The sequence below is a fragment of the Sander lucioperca genome, chromosome 18, assembly GCF_008315115.2.
Source record: "Sander lucioperca isolate FBNREF2018 chromosome 18, SLUC_FBN_1.2, whole genome shotgun sequence".
NCBI classification, from domain to species: domain Eukaryota; kingdom Metazoa; phylum Chordata; class Actinopteri; order Perciformes; family Percidae; genus Sander; species Sander lucioperca.
Window position 1 is genome coordinate 9,090,197 of NC_050190.1, and position 19,110 is coordinate 9,109,306.

Consider the following 19,110-nt stretch of genomic DNA (forward strand, 5'->3'; position numbering starts at 1 on the left):
GCAGCACCTGAGAAGCCCCGTGGTGAGGAGCAGAGAGTTCACTCAGAGGTGGAGTAATAGTCAACAATTACTACTAGATAGTAAAATCATAGTAACCTACCTGTACATGCTGTGACTATACATATATAGTCAGTATGGACTAGTATGGAGTACTATAGCCCATAAAATCTGTTGTGTGTTTACATCGGGGCAGGAATTAGAGGAGTAGAAGATGTGTAAATAAGTGGCGAGGCCGGCGTGAGTTCTCATTAAACTTTATTAGTGCTGAGTGGAAGAGACAGAAATTACAATGAAGACAGGACATGTTTAGTCAATTTACAGAAGAGTTAAAAAAAAAAATAACTCTGGAATATTGGTCAGCCATGACGGAGAGAGAGAGAGAGAGAGAGAGAGAGAGAGAGAGAGAGAGACACAGAGAGAGAGAGAGGAAGAGAAAGAGAGAGAGAGGAAGAGACAGAGAGAGAGGAAGAGACAGAGAGAGAGAGAGAGAGAGAGAGAGAGAGAGAGAGAGAGAGAGAGACAGACAGAGAGAGAGAGAGGTTCACATATTGTTGGAGTTCTTGTTACTTTTGGCCGAGTTGGGAGAGCTGTGGAGAGAAAAGAAAAAGGTTGTTGTTTCCTGTTTAAAACCATCTCAAATAAACAGCAGGAAGCTGAGGCTGATTCTTGGTGTCATTACGTTGGATGCTCACGATGATGCTACCACGTCACGAGACGTCCGGTCCAAAACGGGCTGAGTATTTCCCGACTGGAGTGGATTGTTAACAAGATCCTTTAAGTGGCATTGAAAGTTTCGGGGGGTGGGGGTGTGTGTGTGTGTGTGTGTGTGTGTGTGTGTGTGTGTCTCACCTGTTTGGTGAACTGAGCAGCGTTGGAGAGTTCACTGCAGCCGTAAACCACCTTCTTCCCCTGTTTGAACTGAAACACACAGGAAGTCAGCGGCCGGACTTTATTTACTCGAGTACGACACCAACTGTAAACCATCTCTGTTATCTCTGCGTCATCTCTGTGTCAGCTCTGTCCTCTGTGTTAGCTCTGTGTCCTCTCTGTGTCAGCTCTGTGTTGTCTCTGTGTCCTCTCTGTTAGCTGTGTCCTCTCTGTGTCAGCTCTGTGTTGTCTCTGTGTCCTCTCTGTTAGCTCTGTGTCATGTCTGTCATGTCTGCGTCATGTCTGCGTCAGCTCTGTGTCGGCTCTGTGTCATCTCTGTGTCATGTCTGTCATATCCGCGTCATCTCTGTGTCAGCTGTGTCCTCTGTGTTGTCTCTGTGTCCTCTCTGCGTTGTCTCTGTATCAGCTCTGTGTCCTCTCTGTGTTAGCTCTGTGTCAGCTCTGTGTCCTCTGTGTCAGCTCTGTGTCCTCTCTGTGTGGTCTCTGTGTCCTCTGTGTCAGCTCTGTGTCATGTCTCATGTCTGCGTCATGTCTGCGTCGGCTCTGTGTCATCTCTGCGTCAGCTCCGTGTCATCTCTGTCGGCTCTGTGTCAGCTCTGTGTCATCTCTGTCAGCTCTGTGTCATGTCTGTGTCAGCTCTGTGTCATGTCTGTGTCAGCTCTGTGTCGGCTCTGCGTCAGCTCTGTGTCATCTCTGTGTCATGTCTGTGTCAGCTCTGTGTCAGCTCTGTGTCCTCTCTGTGTCAGCTCTGTGTCATGTCTCATGTCTGCGTCATGTCTGCGTCATGTCTGCGTCGGCTCTGTGTCATGTCTGTCATATCTGTGTCATCTCTGCGTCAGCTCTGTGTCATCTCTGCGTCAGCTCCGTGTCAGCTCTGTGTCATCTCTGTCAGCTCTGTGTCATGTCTGTGTCATGTCTGTGTCAGCTCTGTGTCATGTCTGTGTCAGCTCTGTGTCAGCTCTGCGTCAGCTCTGCGTCATCTCTGTGTCATGTCTGTGTCAGCTCTGTGTCAGCTCTGCGTCAGCTCTGTGTCATCTCTGTCAGCTCTGTGTCATGTCTGTGTCAGCTCTGTGTCAGCTCTGCGTCAGCTCTGTGTGAGCGGAGAAGTGGACCTACCTTGGCGTAGTCCACCAGGTTCTGGTACTCAATGTAGTTTCCTCCTCCCACCACGAACACGATGGCCTGAAACAATCATCATCATCATCATCATCATCATCATCAGCAGCAGGAACCCACTCTCTATATCAGTCCTTCCAGAAAAATGCGATTGTTTTTTTGTGATTGTTGCGGGTAAAAATCCTTGATTATTTGGCACGTTTTCTTAAAAAATGTGATGGAATATGCGGGATATTTATGCAATTTCATGCGATGAAATTGTGGGAACTTGCAAAAACTGCGGTTTCATCGTGGCTTCATCGCGGGGTTTGCAGCTTTTCGATGATGTTCACGTCGCGTAATTACATCATTTCATAACGTTCTCATGGCAACAGGGGGAAATGGCTGCTCTTGTGTGAAGTAAACGCAACATTTTTCAACTTTCTGCTAAGATATGTGTGACTTTTTTGCAAAGAATATGCGGGGATTATGAAATCATGCAAGCCCCGCATATTTTGCGCTGAAATCGGCAATTTATGCGGCGAAAGTGCAGCGTATTTGAAAAAATGCACCCCCGCATAAATATGCAGACTTTGGCTGATTATGCATTGAATTATGAGATCATAATCACGTTTTTCTGGAGGGACTGGATTATACCACGGCTAGTATAAAAGTGGTTCTGTTTGTCCGTTAAGAGCTGGAGCTAAAAAACCAAGTAAACAAAAACCAGATCTCTTGCAATGTTTGTAGCTTTTTCTCTGTCTCTGTAGTGGTTTTTCAAAATAAAAGCCTTCAAAGGAAGAAAACTGATAAGAGGCTTTTATTGTGAAGTTTGTTTTAAAAGTTCCCTGTGGAGTTTTAAACGTTTGGTAGATAAACAAAGGGCTACGTTTACGTACACATTAGCTCTTATTCTGAAAAACACGACATTCCTCTAAGCTGTTTCCACGGATAATGAAAGGGAATATTCCTCTAATATTCTAGCGGTGGAGGACTTGTTGGAGCGTGTGAACACAGCGTCCCCTTTCAATTCATACACACATTCACATCACATGATAATGTTTTATAGTAGCTGTGTTTCTCCTTTTCTTTTGGCCGTGCATTTCTACCGCAGCCCTGCAAACTGTTGGCTGGTTGGTTTGTTTACAGTAACCAAAGCAAGCTAGTCAACCTAAAAAACAGCCAGGTTTCCATCACAATGGGCCGCAAATTCTGAGAAAATCTGCAAAAGAAAATGCAAATGAATGCTTGTTTCCATCCTCGCACATAAAACACACAGAGACAGACAGACACACACACACACACACACAGAGAGACACAAAAACAGACACACAAACACACACGCACAGACGAACATACACACACACACACGCACGCACACAGAGACACACACTCACACCCACCCACACAAACGAACACGCACACACACACACGCACGCACAGAGACACCCACACACACACACACACACAAACGAACACACACTCACACACACACCCGCATGCACACAGAGACACACACACACACACGCACGCACACAGAGACACACACACACCCACACACACAAACGAACACACACACACGCACGCACACAGAGACACACACACACTCACACACCCACACACAAACGAACACACACACACACTCACACACACACACACACACACACACACACACACCCGCATGCACACACACACACACACACACAAACGAACACACACACGCACGCACACAGACACACACACACACACACAAACGAGAACACACACGCACACACACGCACACACACACACAAACGAACACACACACAGAGACACACACACACACGCACACACACAAACGAACACACACACGCACGCACACAGACACACACACAAACGAGAACACACACACACACGCACACACACTCACACACACTCACACACAAACGAGAACACACACACACAAACGAACACACACACACACACACACAAACGAACACACACACGCACGCACACAGAGACACACACACACACACACACACAAACGAGAACACACACACACACGAACACACACACACACACAAACGAACACACACACGCACGCACACAGAGACACACACACACACACACAAACGAACACACACTCACACGCGCACACACACACACACACACACACACACACACAGAGACCCACACACACACACACACACACACAAACGAGAACACACACACACACACACACACACACACACCCACGAGTGCTGGTTTCCCTCCTTACACATAAACATGGACGTGGACAGAAACACACCTACAGCCTTTGCATTAAAATAATTAATCAGCTTTGCAGATTTTTTTACAAGGAAGAAAACACTTTTGTTCGGGCTCAAAGAAAAACAGAAAGGTTGCCGATACGGAGAGAGAAACTTCCCGTTAACGTTAACCCTTTCCTGTGAAAACACTCCTAGAAGAAAGTCTGGAAATGATGAATGAAAAGAGACAGATTTGTGTCGTTCAGCATCATTTCCAGTCCGTCTTGGATTTTATTTTCAACTCCCGTTTGTCCTGGAAATAACTCTGAAGGAATCTCATCAATCAAACTTTGGTCCAGAAACAGAAACTCACCTCCTGAAACGGGTTCTTGTTCCTGGGAATTGAGCTGAAGAGAAAGAAAGAAGAAAAAGAAAGAATTAGGAGATGATGAAGACCTTTCTGAGCTTTCGACCAGTTGTTTAGACAGTTAGCGGCTCCACAGACGCAGCCTGAAGTAGGGGTGAAATCACAGTTTTATCACCATACGTTATTATATTGATTCTTTGGAAAACTGACTCTATCTCCCCCTCACAATGATCAATGCTACTTCACCAATAGACCATCTATTATATACCTAAAGTAGAGTTTTTTTGTGATTGTTGCGGGCAAAAATCCTTGATTATGCGGCACGTTTTGTTAAAAAAAATCGATGGAATATGCGGGATATTTATGCAATTTTATGCGATGAAATTGCAAAAATTGCAGGAACTTGCAAAAACTGCGGTCCCATCATGGCTTCATCGCGGGGTTTGCAGCTTTCCGATGATGTTCACGTCGCGTAATTACGTCACTTCATAACGTTCCCATGGCAACAGGGGAAAATGGCTGCTCTTGTGTGAAGTAAACGCAACATTTTTCAACTTTCTGCTAAGATATATGGGACTTTTTTTGCAAAGAGTATGCAGGGATTATGAAATCATGCAAGCCCCGCATATTTTGCGCCGAAATCGGCAATTTATGCGGCGAATGTGCGGCGTATTTGAAAAAATGTGGTCCCCGCATAAATATGCAGACTTTGGCTGATTATGCATTGAATTATGAGATCATATAATCATGTTTGTCTGGAGGGACTGGTGTTAAACTAAGTAAAGCGCAGTAACGCGAACACGGAGGGTCATAGAACGATTAAATGCGAGCAGCAGTTGCTGGTTGTATTACGCTGCTACAGAGCTCCAGGACGCCGCTGACTGAGAGCCAGCGGCCGTGGTAGTGACAAGTCATCAGTGGTTCTCAAATGGGGGTACGTGTACCCCAAGGGGTACTCTGGAGAACTGTAGGGGGTACGGGAGCACAAGTTTTTGAAGTTTTTGTTGCTTTTTGTTACTATTTTCGACCTGTTCTTCCCTCCCTTTCCCTCCCTTCCTCCCTCCCACCCTTCCTTCCTTCTTGCCTTCCTTCCTTCCCTCCCTCCCTCCTTCTTGCCTGCCTGCCTTCTTCCTTCCCTCCCTCCTTCTTGCCTGCCTTCCTTCCCTCCTTCCTTCCTTCCTCCTTCCCTCCCTCCCTCCCTCCCTCCCTTCCTTCCTCCTTCCTTCCCTCCCTCCCTTCCTCCCTTCCTTCCCTCCGTCCGTCCGTCCGTCCTTCCTTCCTTCCTTCCTTCCTTCCTTCCTTCCCTCCCTCCCTCCCACAGAGACACACACACACACACACACACAAACGAACACACACACGCACGCACACAGACACACACACAAACGAGAACACACACACACACACGCACACACACGAACACACACTCACACACACACACACACACAAACGAGAACACACACACACAAACGAACACACACACACACACACACACACACACACACACAAACGAACACACACACGCACGCACACAGAGACACACACACACACACACACAAACGAGAACACACACACACACGCACACACGAACACACACACACACACAAACGAACACACACACACAAACGAACACACACACACACACGCACACAGAGACACACACACACACACGCACGCACACACTCCCTTCCTTCCCTCCGTCCCTCCGTCCGTCCGTCCGTCCTTCCTTCCTTCCTTCCTTCCTTCCTTCCTTCCCTCCCTCCCTCCCTCCCTCCCTCCCTCCTTCCTTCCTTCCTTCCTTCCTTCCTTCCTTCCTTCCTTCCTTCCTTCCTTCCCTCCCTCCCTCCCTCCCTCCCTCCTTCCCTCCCTCCTTCCTTCCTTCCTTCCTTCCTTCCTTCCTTCCTTCCTTCCTTCCCTCCCTCCCTCCCTCCCTCCCTCCTTCCTTCCATTTTACACTGATCAGCAGTGATGGGAAACCAACGTTAGCGTGGTACCTCTCGCTGCCTCGGAGCATCTTTGGGTCGAAGTATCGATAGTCGTCCGTTTCCTGGAAGAGACAAACAATCAGACCATCAAACAGCTGATTCACTTCAATTCAAAGAGGCTGTTTTGGCATGAACGTTTCCATAACAGTGACTACATTTACATGCACACCAATATTCCACCATTATTCTGAATATGACATTTCTAATTTGACAGGTCATTGTGACGGCCCTGGGTCTAGAGTTGGGCGGTATCCAAATTTTAATACCGTCAAACCTCCTCCCTATTTTACCGCGGTATACGGTATTACCGTGACTAATTAAAAATGATGACGTAAGGCTCAGACGGCGCCACCAAACTGCTGGCTTCACCGTTCAGAAACTGAATACCAAACACTAATACTGAAACAATAACATAACAACTTACAAAAAAACTACTTTCTCCTCCACACTGTCACCTGATGACAATCACACACAGTTACATAAATGATATTTAATATTTTATCCTTGTCTCGTATATAAGTACATTGCATTTTTTTAATGACGGTATTGAAACTGATACCGTTGCTATTTTTAAGACCCCGCGGTATACTGTATTACCCCCCAACCCTACCTGGGCCTGTCGTTCATGTGTACTGTGGTTTGTCTTGTTAACGTGCAGGTGTAGCGACCGCTCACCAGCATGATTCCTCGCGGTTTAGTTTTTCCCTTTGTTAACTACGGACATGCACTTCACATTCCCCACTACATCCATACACCCTCATTCATCACTGATACTGACAATCACACCTCATCGTTCTCTTGTTTGCAGTATTATTTAATTAATGTCATTGTATTGTTACGTTACTGTGCATCTCCCTCTTTAGTTGTGGCCTGTGAGCTGGTCCTAACAAGTTGTGGGCTAGTTTGCCGTGAGTATAAAACCAGGCCCTTGTTTCTCGTTTTCTTTAGTTAATCCTAGTTAGTTGCTATTGAGGCAGTTTGGTTTAGCTGAGCACTGTTTTTGCTTGAGGGCACGTGCCGTTTTGATTTGAGCGGCTGCGAGTAGAGACATCCCTCCTGTGAAAGTGACGCCGGGTGTGTTCCTACGTGACTGTGACCTTACTGTGGATTTCCACAGGATGCAGAACGTCTGCGGACCGGCTGCGTGCTCCACTGTCCGTCAATATCCACCAGGTCTGGATTTGTTGCGGCACGGCTGCGGCCATGACCGACAGCTGTAGTCACGAGGACCCACGAGATCTCACGAATTCACGTAGAATAGAACCACAAAACCACCAGCAGTTAGTTTCCATCCAGAGGAGTAGAGGGAAACTACTCTGAGCTGTGTTTTCACGGTATAGTGCAGGGAGATATGATCCGCCGTGAGCACGCTGGATTTTACTTTGAAAATTAACCAGATGTTTATTTTGTTTCTGTGCTGGACTTCCTGTCCTCCACTATCTGCCGTGTGCTGAATTGCTGCGGAGCTCTCCGGCGTCCGGCAACAATAGAAGCTCTGGTATCTGCTCCGGAGGACTGGGACCGCCGGAGCTGGGACGGAGTCGGGACGCAGACGTTCTGCAGTCAGTGGAAATACACACACTGACTTTAATGGAAACCTAATGACTCTGGAGACGTTCCGGAGACGTTACGCAGCCGTTACGCATCCAGTGGAAATTGCCGGTTGTGTGGTCGGTTTTTGCGCTCCGGGAGATGTACTTGGAAGTCTTGAGTTTAGTTGTTGGTTTGTTATAAACAGCATATTCTGGATGGATATTCAGAATAAGGCCTTTTTCTGAATATAGCATTCTCAGATGAAGTGTGATATTCTGGTATTATTCAGGTTTTTGAAGCACTGTTTGGACATGTAAACAGCCAATCAGAATCTGCGTCTCTATCAGGGTTTTTACTGCAGTTTGTGACCGTTTCCGGCCTCTTGCCTGTTTACGGTTCAGCTCTGTGCGTTGCGATTGCGATTACTGTAACCAAACCAACCACCCGACAGTTTGCAGAGCTGCAGACCCGATAAAAAAGGAGAGAGACACACACACACAGAATTTCCTTGATTTGCATGCGCTAAAAGTAGTAGGAAGTAGTTTAACCTTATTTAATCCTACCACTTAAAGTCTGTCTATTAAACCATCAACTGATTCTGAAAGCGTGTTGTTGTTTTCCAGTAGAAGTTACTTCAGTCGTGAGTTCTTGTCAGTTCAAACCTGACAGAGCAGCAGAGTTAAAGTGGATCAGCAGCCGCTCTGCGTCACCTCATTTAGATTTATTCGCATATAAATTCGCCACGTGTTTCCACTGAAAGATAAACCTCTGACCTGCAGCTCACTTCACATAATGACTCTGCAGACCCGACAGGGTCAAATATAAATCAACATAAAATTAAAAACAATACGATCACATGAGAATGTAAATACTGACGTGCACCCCTCGAAAAATGTAGACGTGTGTCTAGAGTCACTACTCACTCTGAACATAATCACCATCACTCTCTCACTCAACCACACACACACTCAACCACACACACACACACACACACACACACACACACACAGATCTGAGGGAGAATGTGCTCTTCTATTCCTTTCATCTTCATCCCAGTCCTGTCTCCTCCTCCTCCTCTCCCCGTCAGATTCACAACAGAATCTTTGTTAGTCGCCTGTAACCGCAGACGCTGAGAAACCTGCAGAGTGTGTGTGTGTGTGTGTGTGCGTGCGTGCGTCTTGTCCAGCCTCAAACCAGGACTGAATATATCCCCTTACTTTTTACTACTATATCGTACAAAATTACAGCGACAGCCTGCCAGTTAACAGTTTCAATAACAGTTAAAGGTGCTCTAAGCGATGTCACGCGTTTTTTAGGCTACAACATTTTTGTCACATACAGCAAACATCTCCTCACTATCTGCTAGCTGCCTGTCCCCTGAACACACTGTAAAAAACATCTCACTATCCGCTAGCTGCCTGTCCCCTGAACACACTGTAAAGAAACGTGGTCTCTGTAGACAGTCCAGGCTCCACAAACAGCAACAAAAACAAACTGAGCCAACCTGCTCCACCAAACATAACAAACAGTCTTCCAGCCAATAACCAACAAGAAGGATTTGGGGGTTGGGGGGTTAGTGCGTGGAGGGGAGGGGACGGGATGAGGAGGAGGGAGGGGCGAGCTAGCCTCCATTTTGTTTGACAATTCTTTGAATGTCAACAAGAAGTGACATCACCCGACATCGCTTAGAGCAGTGTTTGTCAACCTTTTTTGATCCATGGCACATTTTTTACATTAAAAAAATCCCGCGGCACACCACCAACCAAAATCAGATCAGAATCTGCATTTTTCCTTTTTTAAAATGTATCCATCGATGTTGCAGGCTTACATTGATGATCTCGGCCCTACTGCTTACATCCTGTCACTGCCACTAGGTGGCAGTAATTCTATTGTCTTAAATCAACAAGGTCATTATTGCGCTATACTGCCACCTACTGACACAGAACAGTATTTAATTTCTCTTCCAGTCATCACATTGCAGGTACAGATGCGCAACAATGGCAAATTATTTGCAGTAACTCAATAAAAAAAATTGTTGGACCAATTAAGTAAAATCGGATAATTTCCCATGGCACACAGGACGATCTCTCACGGCAACAGTGGTTGAAAATCACTGGCTTAGAGCACCTTTAAGTTTAGCCGAGAAAAGGTGACTGGGAGCCGGCTCCAGCGCACGGGATTTCATACCGATTATCGTAATAGTTGATTAATTTAACAGCTGACAACTAATCGATTCATCTTTGCAGCTCTAGTTACAGGTGAGTTTAGCCGCCGACAAAAGGTGTCCGTCATGTGGCGACGACAGTTAAGTTTAGACACCAAAATGACAAGTTCAGATTAGAAAAAAGATTGTTCCAAGTTTGATTTAAACACTGGTCCTCTTAAGTAGTTACTCTCCGGACATGAACACCTGTTTCCTGGTGAAAGTCTTGTGTTTTCTCCTTAACTTCTTCAGGACATGATCACCTGTTTCCTGGTGAAAGTCTTGTGTGTTCTCCTTAACTTCTTCCGGGACATGAACTCTGCTCCCGGGCTTGAAAGCCAGAAATTCATTTGAATTACCGAGCATTTGTTTTCGTAGCTGTATGTGTGAATGGTTCAGGGAAACAGCCTGCACAGAAGCAGGACTTTTAACAGTGAAATTGAACATGTAAAATGTGACCGAAGCAAAAAATAAAATGCCCTGAAACTGCTTAAAATAAGGATACAGATGGTTAGAAGAAAAAGAAACAAACAAATAGACCGGAAACACACTCACAGGGTTTGACTTCATCTCCATCAGGTTGTCCAGGATCCGAGTGACTGGAAGGTTCTGGAAGACAGATTGGTGTAAAATGTAATCTGTGCATTTAAAATGTATTTATAGTGTCAAATCATCACAGAAGTTATCAGTAGAGATGCACCGATTACAACTTTCTAGGCCGATTCGGATTTCTGATTTTCTTTGAGTTAGGCCAGCTGATACCGATTTTAGCCGATTCTGATTTCATTTTTTCTAACCACTTTACAGCACACACATATTTATTTTCTATCTTTTCTTTAATAGAACATGTGTTGAACAGATAATGGATCACTATAAAATAGAACTATATAAATTACTCCTGGTGGGGGACATTCACACACATCTAAAGAGCAATGTTAGAACCATTTCCTTCTTTTCACATCAATATCAACTAAAGAAATGTGATTTAGGTTTTTGGTGTCGTCCCTCCACGCCCTACTTTCTCCTTGCAGGTGTTGCATATTGTAAACTTGTTATCTTCTGCACACACGCTGAAGAATTCCCAAACAGCTGACATGTTGCAGGTTAATTCACCAGGTTCCTACATGTGGAGAATAGCGTCGACACACGCTTCACACCGCGAGCGGGTACGCGCCACACATGACGGAAAAGTTGAGAGAAAGGAAAAAGAGAGCGTGCTGTGGCGTCCGTGCTGTGGCGTCCGTGTGTGCGTGCGTCCTTGAGAACTGTAACTGGTATAACTTATGTTGTCAGTTAATCGTAGCGTTGACCAGCATGAAATCACCATATGTCAGACTGACCTGCTGGTCGCCGGTCATGGCCGAGCACGTGAAAACCGTCGAATTCCGGTCACCGGCCGCTCTATCGGTGCATCTCTAGTTATCAGCATAACATTATTTATATAACCTTATAGTATCTCTTCTAGTTTTTAGGAACTTTTCATTTCATTTTAATAATTTTTACATTTTTTAAAATCATATCAGGTCTGAAATACATAGCTCTTAATAATATATAATGTATAATATGTTGAGTATTTTGCCAAAATTTATAATTGTTTTCATTTCTTTATTTTATTTCCATCCGTCTCCGTCTGTTTGCTCTTTCTCCTTCAATCTTCAGAATTTTTTTTGTTTTGTTTGGAATCTGTTTCTCAAATATTTGGTGAGCAGCTTTTTTCAAAATATTGGAGATGGAGACGTGGACGTGAAAGAAGTCTGAGAAAGCGTCAACAGCTCCATCCAGACTGAGTTTGTAATGTTCTGGCAGCATCGTGTGTGTGTGTGTGTGTGTGGGTGTGTGTGTGTGTATGTGTGTCTGTATCTGTGTGTGTGTGTGTCTGTATCTGTGTGTGTGTGTACATGCGCGTGTGTGTGTGTGTATGTGTGTCTGTATCTGTGTGTGTGTGTCTGTAAGAGTATGTGTGTGTGTGTGTGTGTGTGTCTGTAAGAGTGTGTGTGTGTGTGTGTGTGTGTGTGTGTGTGTGTGTGTGTATATCTGTAAGAGAGTGTGTGTGTGTGTGTGTGTAATGATTATAAATGACTTCACGTCGGTGCCAGTTTCACCGTCATCGACGCTGCTGTCCAGGAAAGAAGAGTCCATCACATTAGGTGCGCTTGATTTACCCTCCTGCCAGACGCAGACGGGGGGGGGGGGGGGGGGGGTGGTGGTGAAGAGGGTTAAATAAAAGCGTTCAGAAGCTAAATGATCCGCTGTTCTCAGGTGAAGACGCAGGAATGTTTGGAGGCCGATTGCCAACGGTTACGAGGGGATGTACTGCCGTGTTGGAGGAGTGTCAACAGCAGCTTCACGCCAGCTATCAATCGTGATTTTGAGTTTGTTTAGTTTCTAAGTTTGTTTTAAATATTTTAATTGAAAGCATATGTGCATAAGTCTTGACATTCATATGCAATATGTAACTGATTTGCTTTTTACAAGCATAGTACAGAGAAACGAAGGAGGAAAGGAAAAATTAAAAATATAACTCCCGTCTAACTACCCGTTAAAGGAACACGCCGACTTATTGGGACTGTGTCTTATTCCCTGTTTCCCCCAGAGTTAGATAAGTCCATACATACCCTTCTCATCTCCATCTAGCCTAGCTTAGCACAAATCCTGGAGGTAACTGTCTCCATCTAGCCTAGCTTAGCATAGATCCTGGAGGTAACTGTCTCCATCTAGCCTAGCTTAGCATAGATCCTGGAGGTAACTGTCTCCATCTAGCCTAGCTTAGCATAGATCCTGGAGGTAACAGGTTCCATCTAGCCTAGTTTAGCACAGATCCTGGAGGTAACCGGCTCCATCTAGCCTAGCTTAGCATAGATCCTGGAGGTAACCGGCTCCATCTAGCCTAGCTTAGCATAGATCCTGGAGGTAACCGGCTCCATCTAGCCTAGTTTAGCACAGATCCTGGAGGTAACCGGCTCCATCTAGCCTAGCTTAGCACAGATCCTGGAGGTAACCGGCTCCATCTAGCCTAGCTTAGCATAGATCCTGGAGGTAACCGGCTCCATCTAGCCTAGCTTAGCACAGATCCTGGAGGTAACTGGTTCCATCTAGCCTACTGCTCCCAATAAGTCACAAAATAACGCCAACATGTTCCAATTTACATGTTGTGATTTGTAGAGTCACAGCGTGTAACAAATAACAAGGTCACATGACACACAGCCATCTTCTAACCGTATACATACTGGGAACTATATTCTCAGAAGGTGAAGCACGGCTGCTTCTGCTGCTTGGGCGGAGTGATTTGCTCGCAGCACCTGAGAAGCCCCGTGGTGAGGAGCAGAGAGTAACAACGCTGCTTTTCAGGTGTTGCGCTAATCACTCCGCCCAAGTAGCTGTGCTTGGCCTTCTGAGAATATAGTTCCCAGTATGTATACGGTTAGAAGATGACTGTGTCTCATGTGACCTTGTTATTTGTACATGCTGTGACTCTACAAATCACAACATGTAAATTGGAACATGTTGGCGTTATTTTGTCACTTATTGGGAGCAGTAGACTAGATGGAACCAGTTACCTCCAGGATAGTGGCATCGTAGCGTTGGAGCATCCGCTCCGCTTACGTTATGCGTGCAATGTAGCCGGCCCGTTAGTCCATAAGAGACAAAGCGTTGTTGAGAAGCAGTCAGTTTATTAGATGCCTCAGAACATCCAAAAAGAATCATTCTAAGGTCTGGCTCCAGTGAGGTTTTTAAAAATATTGATAATGACGACGATGTTTTGATGAACCGGTGCGATTCTCCAACAGCAGAGAGTTTGACTCACATGTTGTTTGAGCACCAGGTTCTTCACTCCCTCCATGACGAACTGGGAGCCGGAGTTCATCACTCTGGAGAACAGGCTGCAGGGGACGGAGAAGGAGAGGAGGGAGGAAACAAAGGAGGGAGGGAGGGAGGAAACAAGGAAGGAGGGAGGAGGAGAGGACGAAGGAGGAGGAGGGAGGGAAGGAGGAGGTAGGAAACAAGGAGGGAGGGAGGAGGAGAGGACGAAGGAGGAGGAGGGAGGGAAGGAGGAGGATAGGAGGGAGGAAACAAGGAGAGAGGGAGGGAGGAGGAGAGGAGGAAGAGAAGGAGGAGGAGGGAGGGAAGGAGGATAGGAGGGAGGAAACAAGGAGGGAGGGAGGGAGGAAGAGAAGGAGGAGGAGGATAGGAAAGAGAAAACAAGGAGGGAGGGTGGAAGAGAAGGAGGAGGAGGGAGGGGAGGAGGATAGGAGAGAGGAAACAAGGAGGGAGGGAGGGAGGGAGGAGGAGGGAAGGAGGAGGATAGGAAACAAGGAGAGAGGGAGGGAGGAGGAGAGGAGAAAGAGAAGGAGGAGGAGGGAGGGAAGGAGGAGGGGAGGAGGATAGGAGGGAGGAAACAAGGAGGGAGGGAGGAAGAGAAGGAGGAGGAGGAAAGGGTTAGACTGGTAGTCTCAACACATGAACCCATGTTTTTTTAAATTGCTTTGCATAAAGGCGTCAAAACCTAAAGTAAACAAAAGTGATTAAAACCTGAGCGCTGCATAATACATCCTTTTATATTGTCATCGCGGCACAATTAACATATCATGAAAAGGTTGGGACATCGCTAAAGACACCAAAAATATCAGCAGAACATTAAACTCTTAGCTACCAGAGGAGCTAACTGGTAGATTAATCTCTTAGCTACCAGTGGAGCTAACTGGTAGATTAATCTCTTAGCTACCAGAGGAGCTAACTGGTAGATTAATCTCTTAGCTACCAGAGGAGCTAACTGGTAGATTAATCTCTTAGCTACCAGTGGAGCTAACTGGTAGATTAATCTCTTAGCTACCAGAGGAGCTAACTGGTAGATTAATCTCTTAGCTACCAGTGGAGCTAACTGGTAGATTAATCTCTTAGCTACCAGTGGAGCTAACTGGTAGATTAATCTCTTAGCTACCAGAGGAGCTAACTGGTAGATTAATCTCTTAGCTACCAGTGGAGCTAACTGGTAGATTAATCTCTTAGCTACCAGTGGAGCTAACTGGTAGATTAATCTCTTAGCTACCAGAGGAGCTAACTGGTAGATTAATCTCTTAGCTACCAGAGGAGCTAACTGGTAGATTAATCTCTTAGCTACCAGTGGAGCTAACTGGTAGATTAATCTCTTAGCTACCAGAGGAGCTAACTGGTAGATTAATCTCTTAGCTACCAGTGGAGCTAACTGGTAGATTAATCTCTTAGCTACCAGTGGAGCTAACTGGTAGATTAATCTCTTAGCTACCAGAGGAGCTAACTGGTAGATTAATCTCTTAGCTACTAGAGGAGCTAACTGGTAGATTAATCTCTTAGCTACCAGAGGAGCTAACTGGTAGATTAATCTCTTAGCTACTAGAGGAGCTAACTGGTAGATTAATCTCTTAGCTACCAGAGGAGCTAACTGGTAGATTAATCTCTTAGCTACCAGTGGAGCTAACTGGTAGATTAATCTCTTAGCTACCAGAGGAGCTAACTGGTAGATTAAACTCTTAGCTACCAGAGGAGCTAACTGGTAGATTAAACTCTTAGCTACCAGAGGAGCTAACTGGTAGATTAATCTCTTAGCTACTAGAGGAGCTAACTGGTAGATTAAACTCTTAGCTACCAGAGGAGCTAACTGGTAGATTAATCTCTTAGCTACCAGTGGAGCTAACTGGTAGATTAATCTCTTAGCTACCAGAGGAGCTAACTGGTAGATTAATCTCTTAGCTACTAGAGGAGCTAACTGGTAGATTAATCTCTTAGCTACCAGAGGAGCTAACTGGTAGATTAAACTCTTAGCTACCAGAGGAGCTAACTGGTAGATTAATCTCTTAGCTACTAGAGGAGCTAACTGGTAGATTAAACTCTTAGCTACCAGAGGAGCTAACTGGTAGATTAATCTCTTAGCTACCAGTGGAGCTAACTGGTAGATTAAACTGTCGTCATCTGTTTAGCTCGCCTCTGGTCCGCCTACATCAGATACACCGATGTGATTGGTGCAGCTCAGCTACAAGGGCATAGTTAATGAGCATCATTACTCAATGTCAGAGTGACTCGCTGAGCAAATTCAAATTGTGCTCTCGCGAGAACTCTGAATTTCCATTGTAGAATTTCCGGCAGCACCCGAGCAATCCTGGAAGTGGAACATCGTGGTTATAGACTACCACGTGACTAACTCACCCCATGGGTTTGACTCCACTGTTGCCGTAGTTGGCCGGGGTGGCGGCCATCTTGGTAAACGCCCTGTAAAAGATGACAGGAAACCGGAATGACTCAACACGTCTGAGTGACACTTTGTCATAGGACTGCACGATTTTGGCTAAAATCATAATCACAATTAATCGAACAAGTTACCTCGATTACGATTATTGAACGATTATTTAAAAAAAAAAATTCTTATACTGTAAATATGTTCACGGTTATATTTTCTAATGAAAGAGTGCATAATCCTATCTTTGTGATTCTAAAATAAGGAAACAACACACAGATAAGCAATTAATGCTTATTTATTAAATATTTCAAACAACAGTAGATTTTACAAGGAAATAAAAACGTCTTATAAAAAAGTAATTTAAGTTTTAATGTAAAAAAAAAAAAGTTTCCTAAAAAATGTAGAAAATAAATAATAAATGTCCATCATAAGATTAACGGGAACCTGTGGTTAACTGTCTTTTCGGAGTTACACACACACACACACACACACACACACACACACACACACACACACACACACACACACACACACACACACACACACACACACACACACACACAGCGCTGCAGGCGAGGCGGGGTCTGTTCGGAGTATAATAAAGCCCCGTCTGTGTTGAGCAAAACATTACGTGAATTACTACGAGAATGGACGTGCATTTAATATAGGAAAAGTGCACAAGTATTAGCATCATCTGTTGTTGTTGTATGTGGCGCTAAGGTCTAGTGACGATGCTATAAAGACCGTTGCCGTGGTTACATCCCTCCCTTACCCCTCCTACCAGTCCCTATGGCCACTTGGCCAGTGGGAATGCAGACGGGAAAAAATATTTTGGGGGAGAGTAGTTCTTAGAACTGCTTAGAAGTGGACTTTTCCTCTAAAAAGTACAAGTACTATCCGATCGGAAAGCACCTATGGTCGCAGACTGGACGGGGCGGAGTCACGTGACTACACACGCGGCGGCTGTAATATGTTTTAAGGGGAAAGTACATTAACACACAGTGGGCGGCCGCGGAAATATTAACAGGATTAAAAGACCGAAATAACCGACTTGGTAAAATTACGTCGGTTATAGGCTCTGAATTTTGGTTACGATTATTTTTCGATTAATCATCCAGCCCTACTAGCCAGACATTAGATGAAAATTATATCACGTAATTTTGTCAGAAACAGAGACGACAACAACCTGCTCTCTTCGAAGGCTCTTAAAAATGAAAAATGCAGAAATAATTCTAGTTATTTGTCTCTGCCAACCAGTCAAGTTGCAGTTATAAATCAACGTGTGTCCAGACTGAAATAACATACGTAATGAAGACTTTGAAGCAGTTTAATAAAAGATTTTACGTGTTTTTCTTTGTCAAAATATGTACGCTTCACACACAGAAAGTCTAAACAATCATCACAGTTTTAAGATCAGTGTCACCAACACATAATCCGTTGAATAACGGCCGGAAACATTATGCAGAGTTCATATACATTTTAACCAATACTTCCAAATTTCCATGACTATGTTTTTCTGAAAATGTCAGTCGACATTACACAATAAGAATAAAAATCAGTGTTAAAGTTTACCCTCAGAGGTTTAACAATCAAATGAATGACAATATATGTTGTTCATAGTGGGAGTCGTAATATCACGGCCCAAATAGAACGGTGAGGTTAGGACGACGTGAAATACATTTATTAATCACATATTATTATGCTGTGTTAAAAAAAAAATTCCATGACTTTTCCAAAACTTTCTGGGTCTCTTTTTTTCCCAAAACCTTTCCAGGCCTGGCATTTGCATTTTTCAAATTCCATAACTTTTCCAGGTTTTTCAAAACGTATGAACCCTGATTATGTCACAGTGAAGTTGACCATGTGTGTAAAATGTCGGCATAATTAGCGTAGGAATTCTTGAGTTACGGGCAAAAATATGTTTGACCTTTGACCACCAAAGTCTAATCAGTTCATCTTTGAGTCCAAGTGGACGTTTGTGCCAAATTTGAAGACATTCCCTCCAGGGGGTTGTGAGATATCGTGTTCACAAGAATGGGACGAACAACCTAAGAAAAACATAACCACCAGGCTCTCCACTCCGCTTGAGATTGGCGCCAGGTCTATTTTCACACGAGCAGTATCGGTCGATCACTAAAAAATTGCAGGTCCTTTTTATCAGGACAACGCCAGAAAAGAGAAAGCATGGAGTAGGAGAGCTTGGAGTGGAAGGTAGATACTGGCTTAATAAACACCTAATTGTTCTGTGATGTACTTGTAGATAAAATACAATAAAATCTGGGAGTCGGGTAGCAAGACGTTCCCCTTCTGAGATGCTCCCGGTGTGGTATGGCGCATGGTGGCAGACGGAACAAAACTGAGGCACAAACGTGCCCAGTAGAAAATCTGGGTAATGTTTTCGGCCGCGGCTAACGCAAATATATGTGTAGTGGACGCTGGAAAGTGTATATATATTGCCATGACAACACCAGAAATTAATGTAAGTGATCTGTATGTTTGCTAGGTAGTTACAGTTTTACGCAGTTATTCTTTTGGTATATTCAGCAGGGAGGCACCGAATCCAGGATTCAGCTTCTGATTGGGCTGAATGTTGGGCTTTT

At 44.7% G+C, this 19,110-nt stretch overlaps 1 protein-coding gene across 1 annotated transcript in view; it reads right to left on the minus strand.

Annotated features, from left to right (window-relative positions):
- Nucleotides 1-238: 238 nt before the first annotated feature.
- scfd1 (sec1 family domain containing 1) overlaps nucleotides 239-19,110 on the minus strand; it is a 55,977-nt gene continuing 37,105 nt past the window's right edge. Inside the window, exons 18-25 of the mRNA XM_031310665.2 lie at nucleotides 16,480-16,542; nucleotides 14,105-14,180; nucleotides 10,855-10,908; nucleotides 6,573-6,625; nucleotides 4,585-4,618; nucleotides 2,005-2,070; nucleotides 850-918; nucleotides 239-587 (exon numbers count right to left, since the gene is read on the minus strand). Coding sequence (XP_031166525.1) covers nucleotides 564-587; nucleotides 850-918; nucleotides 2,005-2,070; nucleotides 4,585-4,618; nucleotides 6,573-6,625; nucleotides 10,855-10,908; nucleotides 14,105-14,180; nucleotides 16,480-16,542 — 439 coding nt within the window. The 3' untranslated portion in view covers nucleotides 239-563. The remainder of the gene's footprint in view (nucleotides 588-849; nucleotides 919-2,004; nucleotides 2,071-4,584; nucleotides 4,619-6,572; nucleotides 6,626-10,854; nucleotides 10,909-14,104; nucleotides 14,181-16,479; nucleotides 16,543-19,110) is intronic.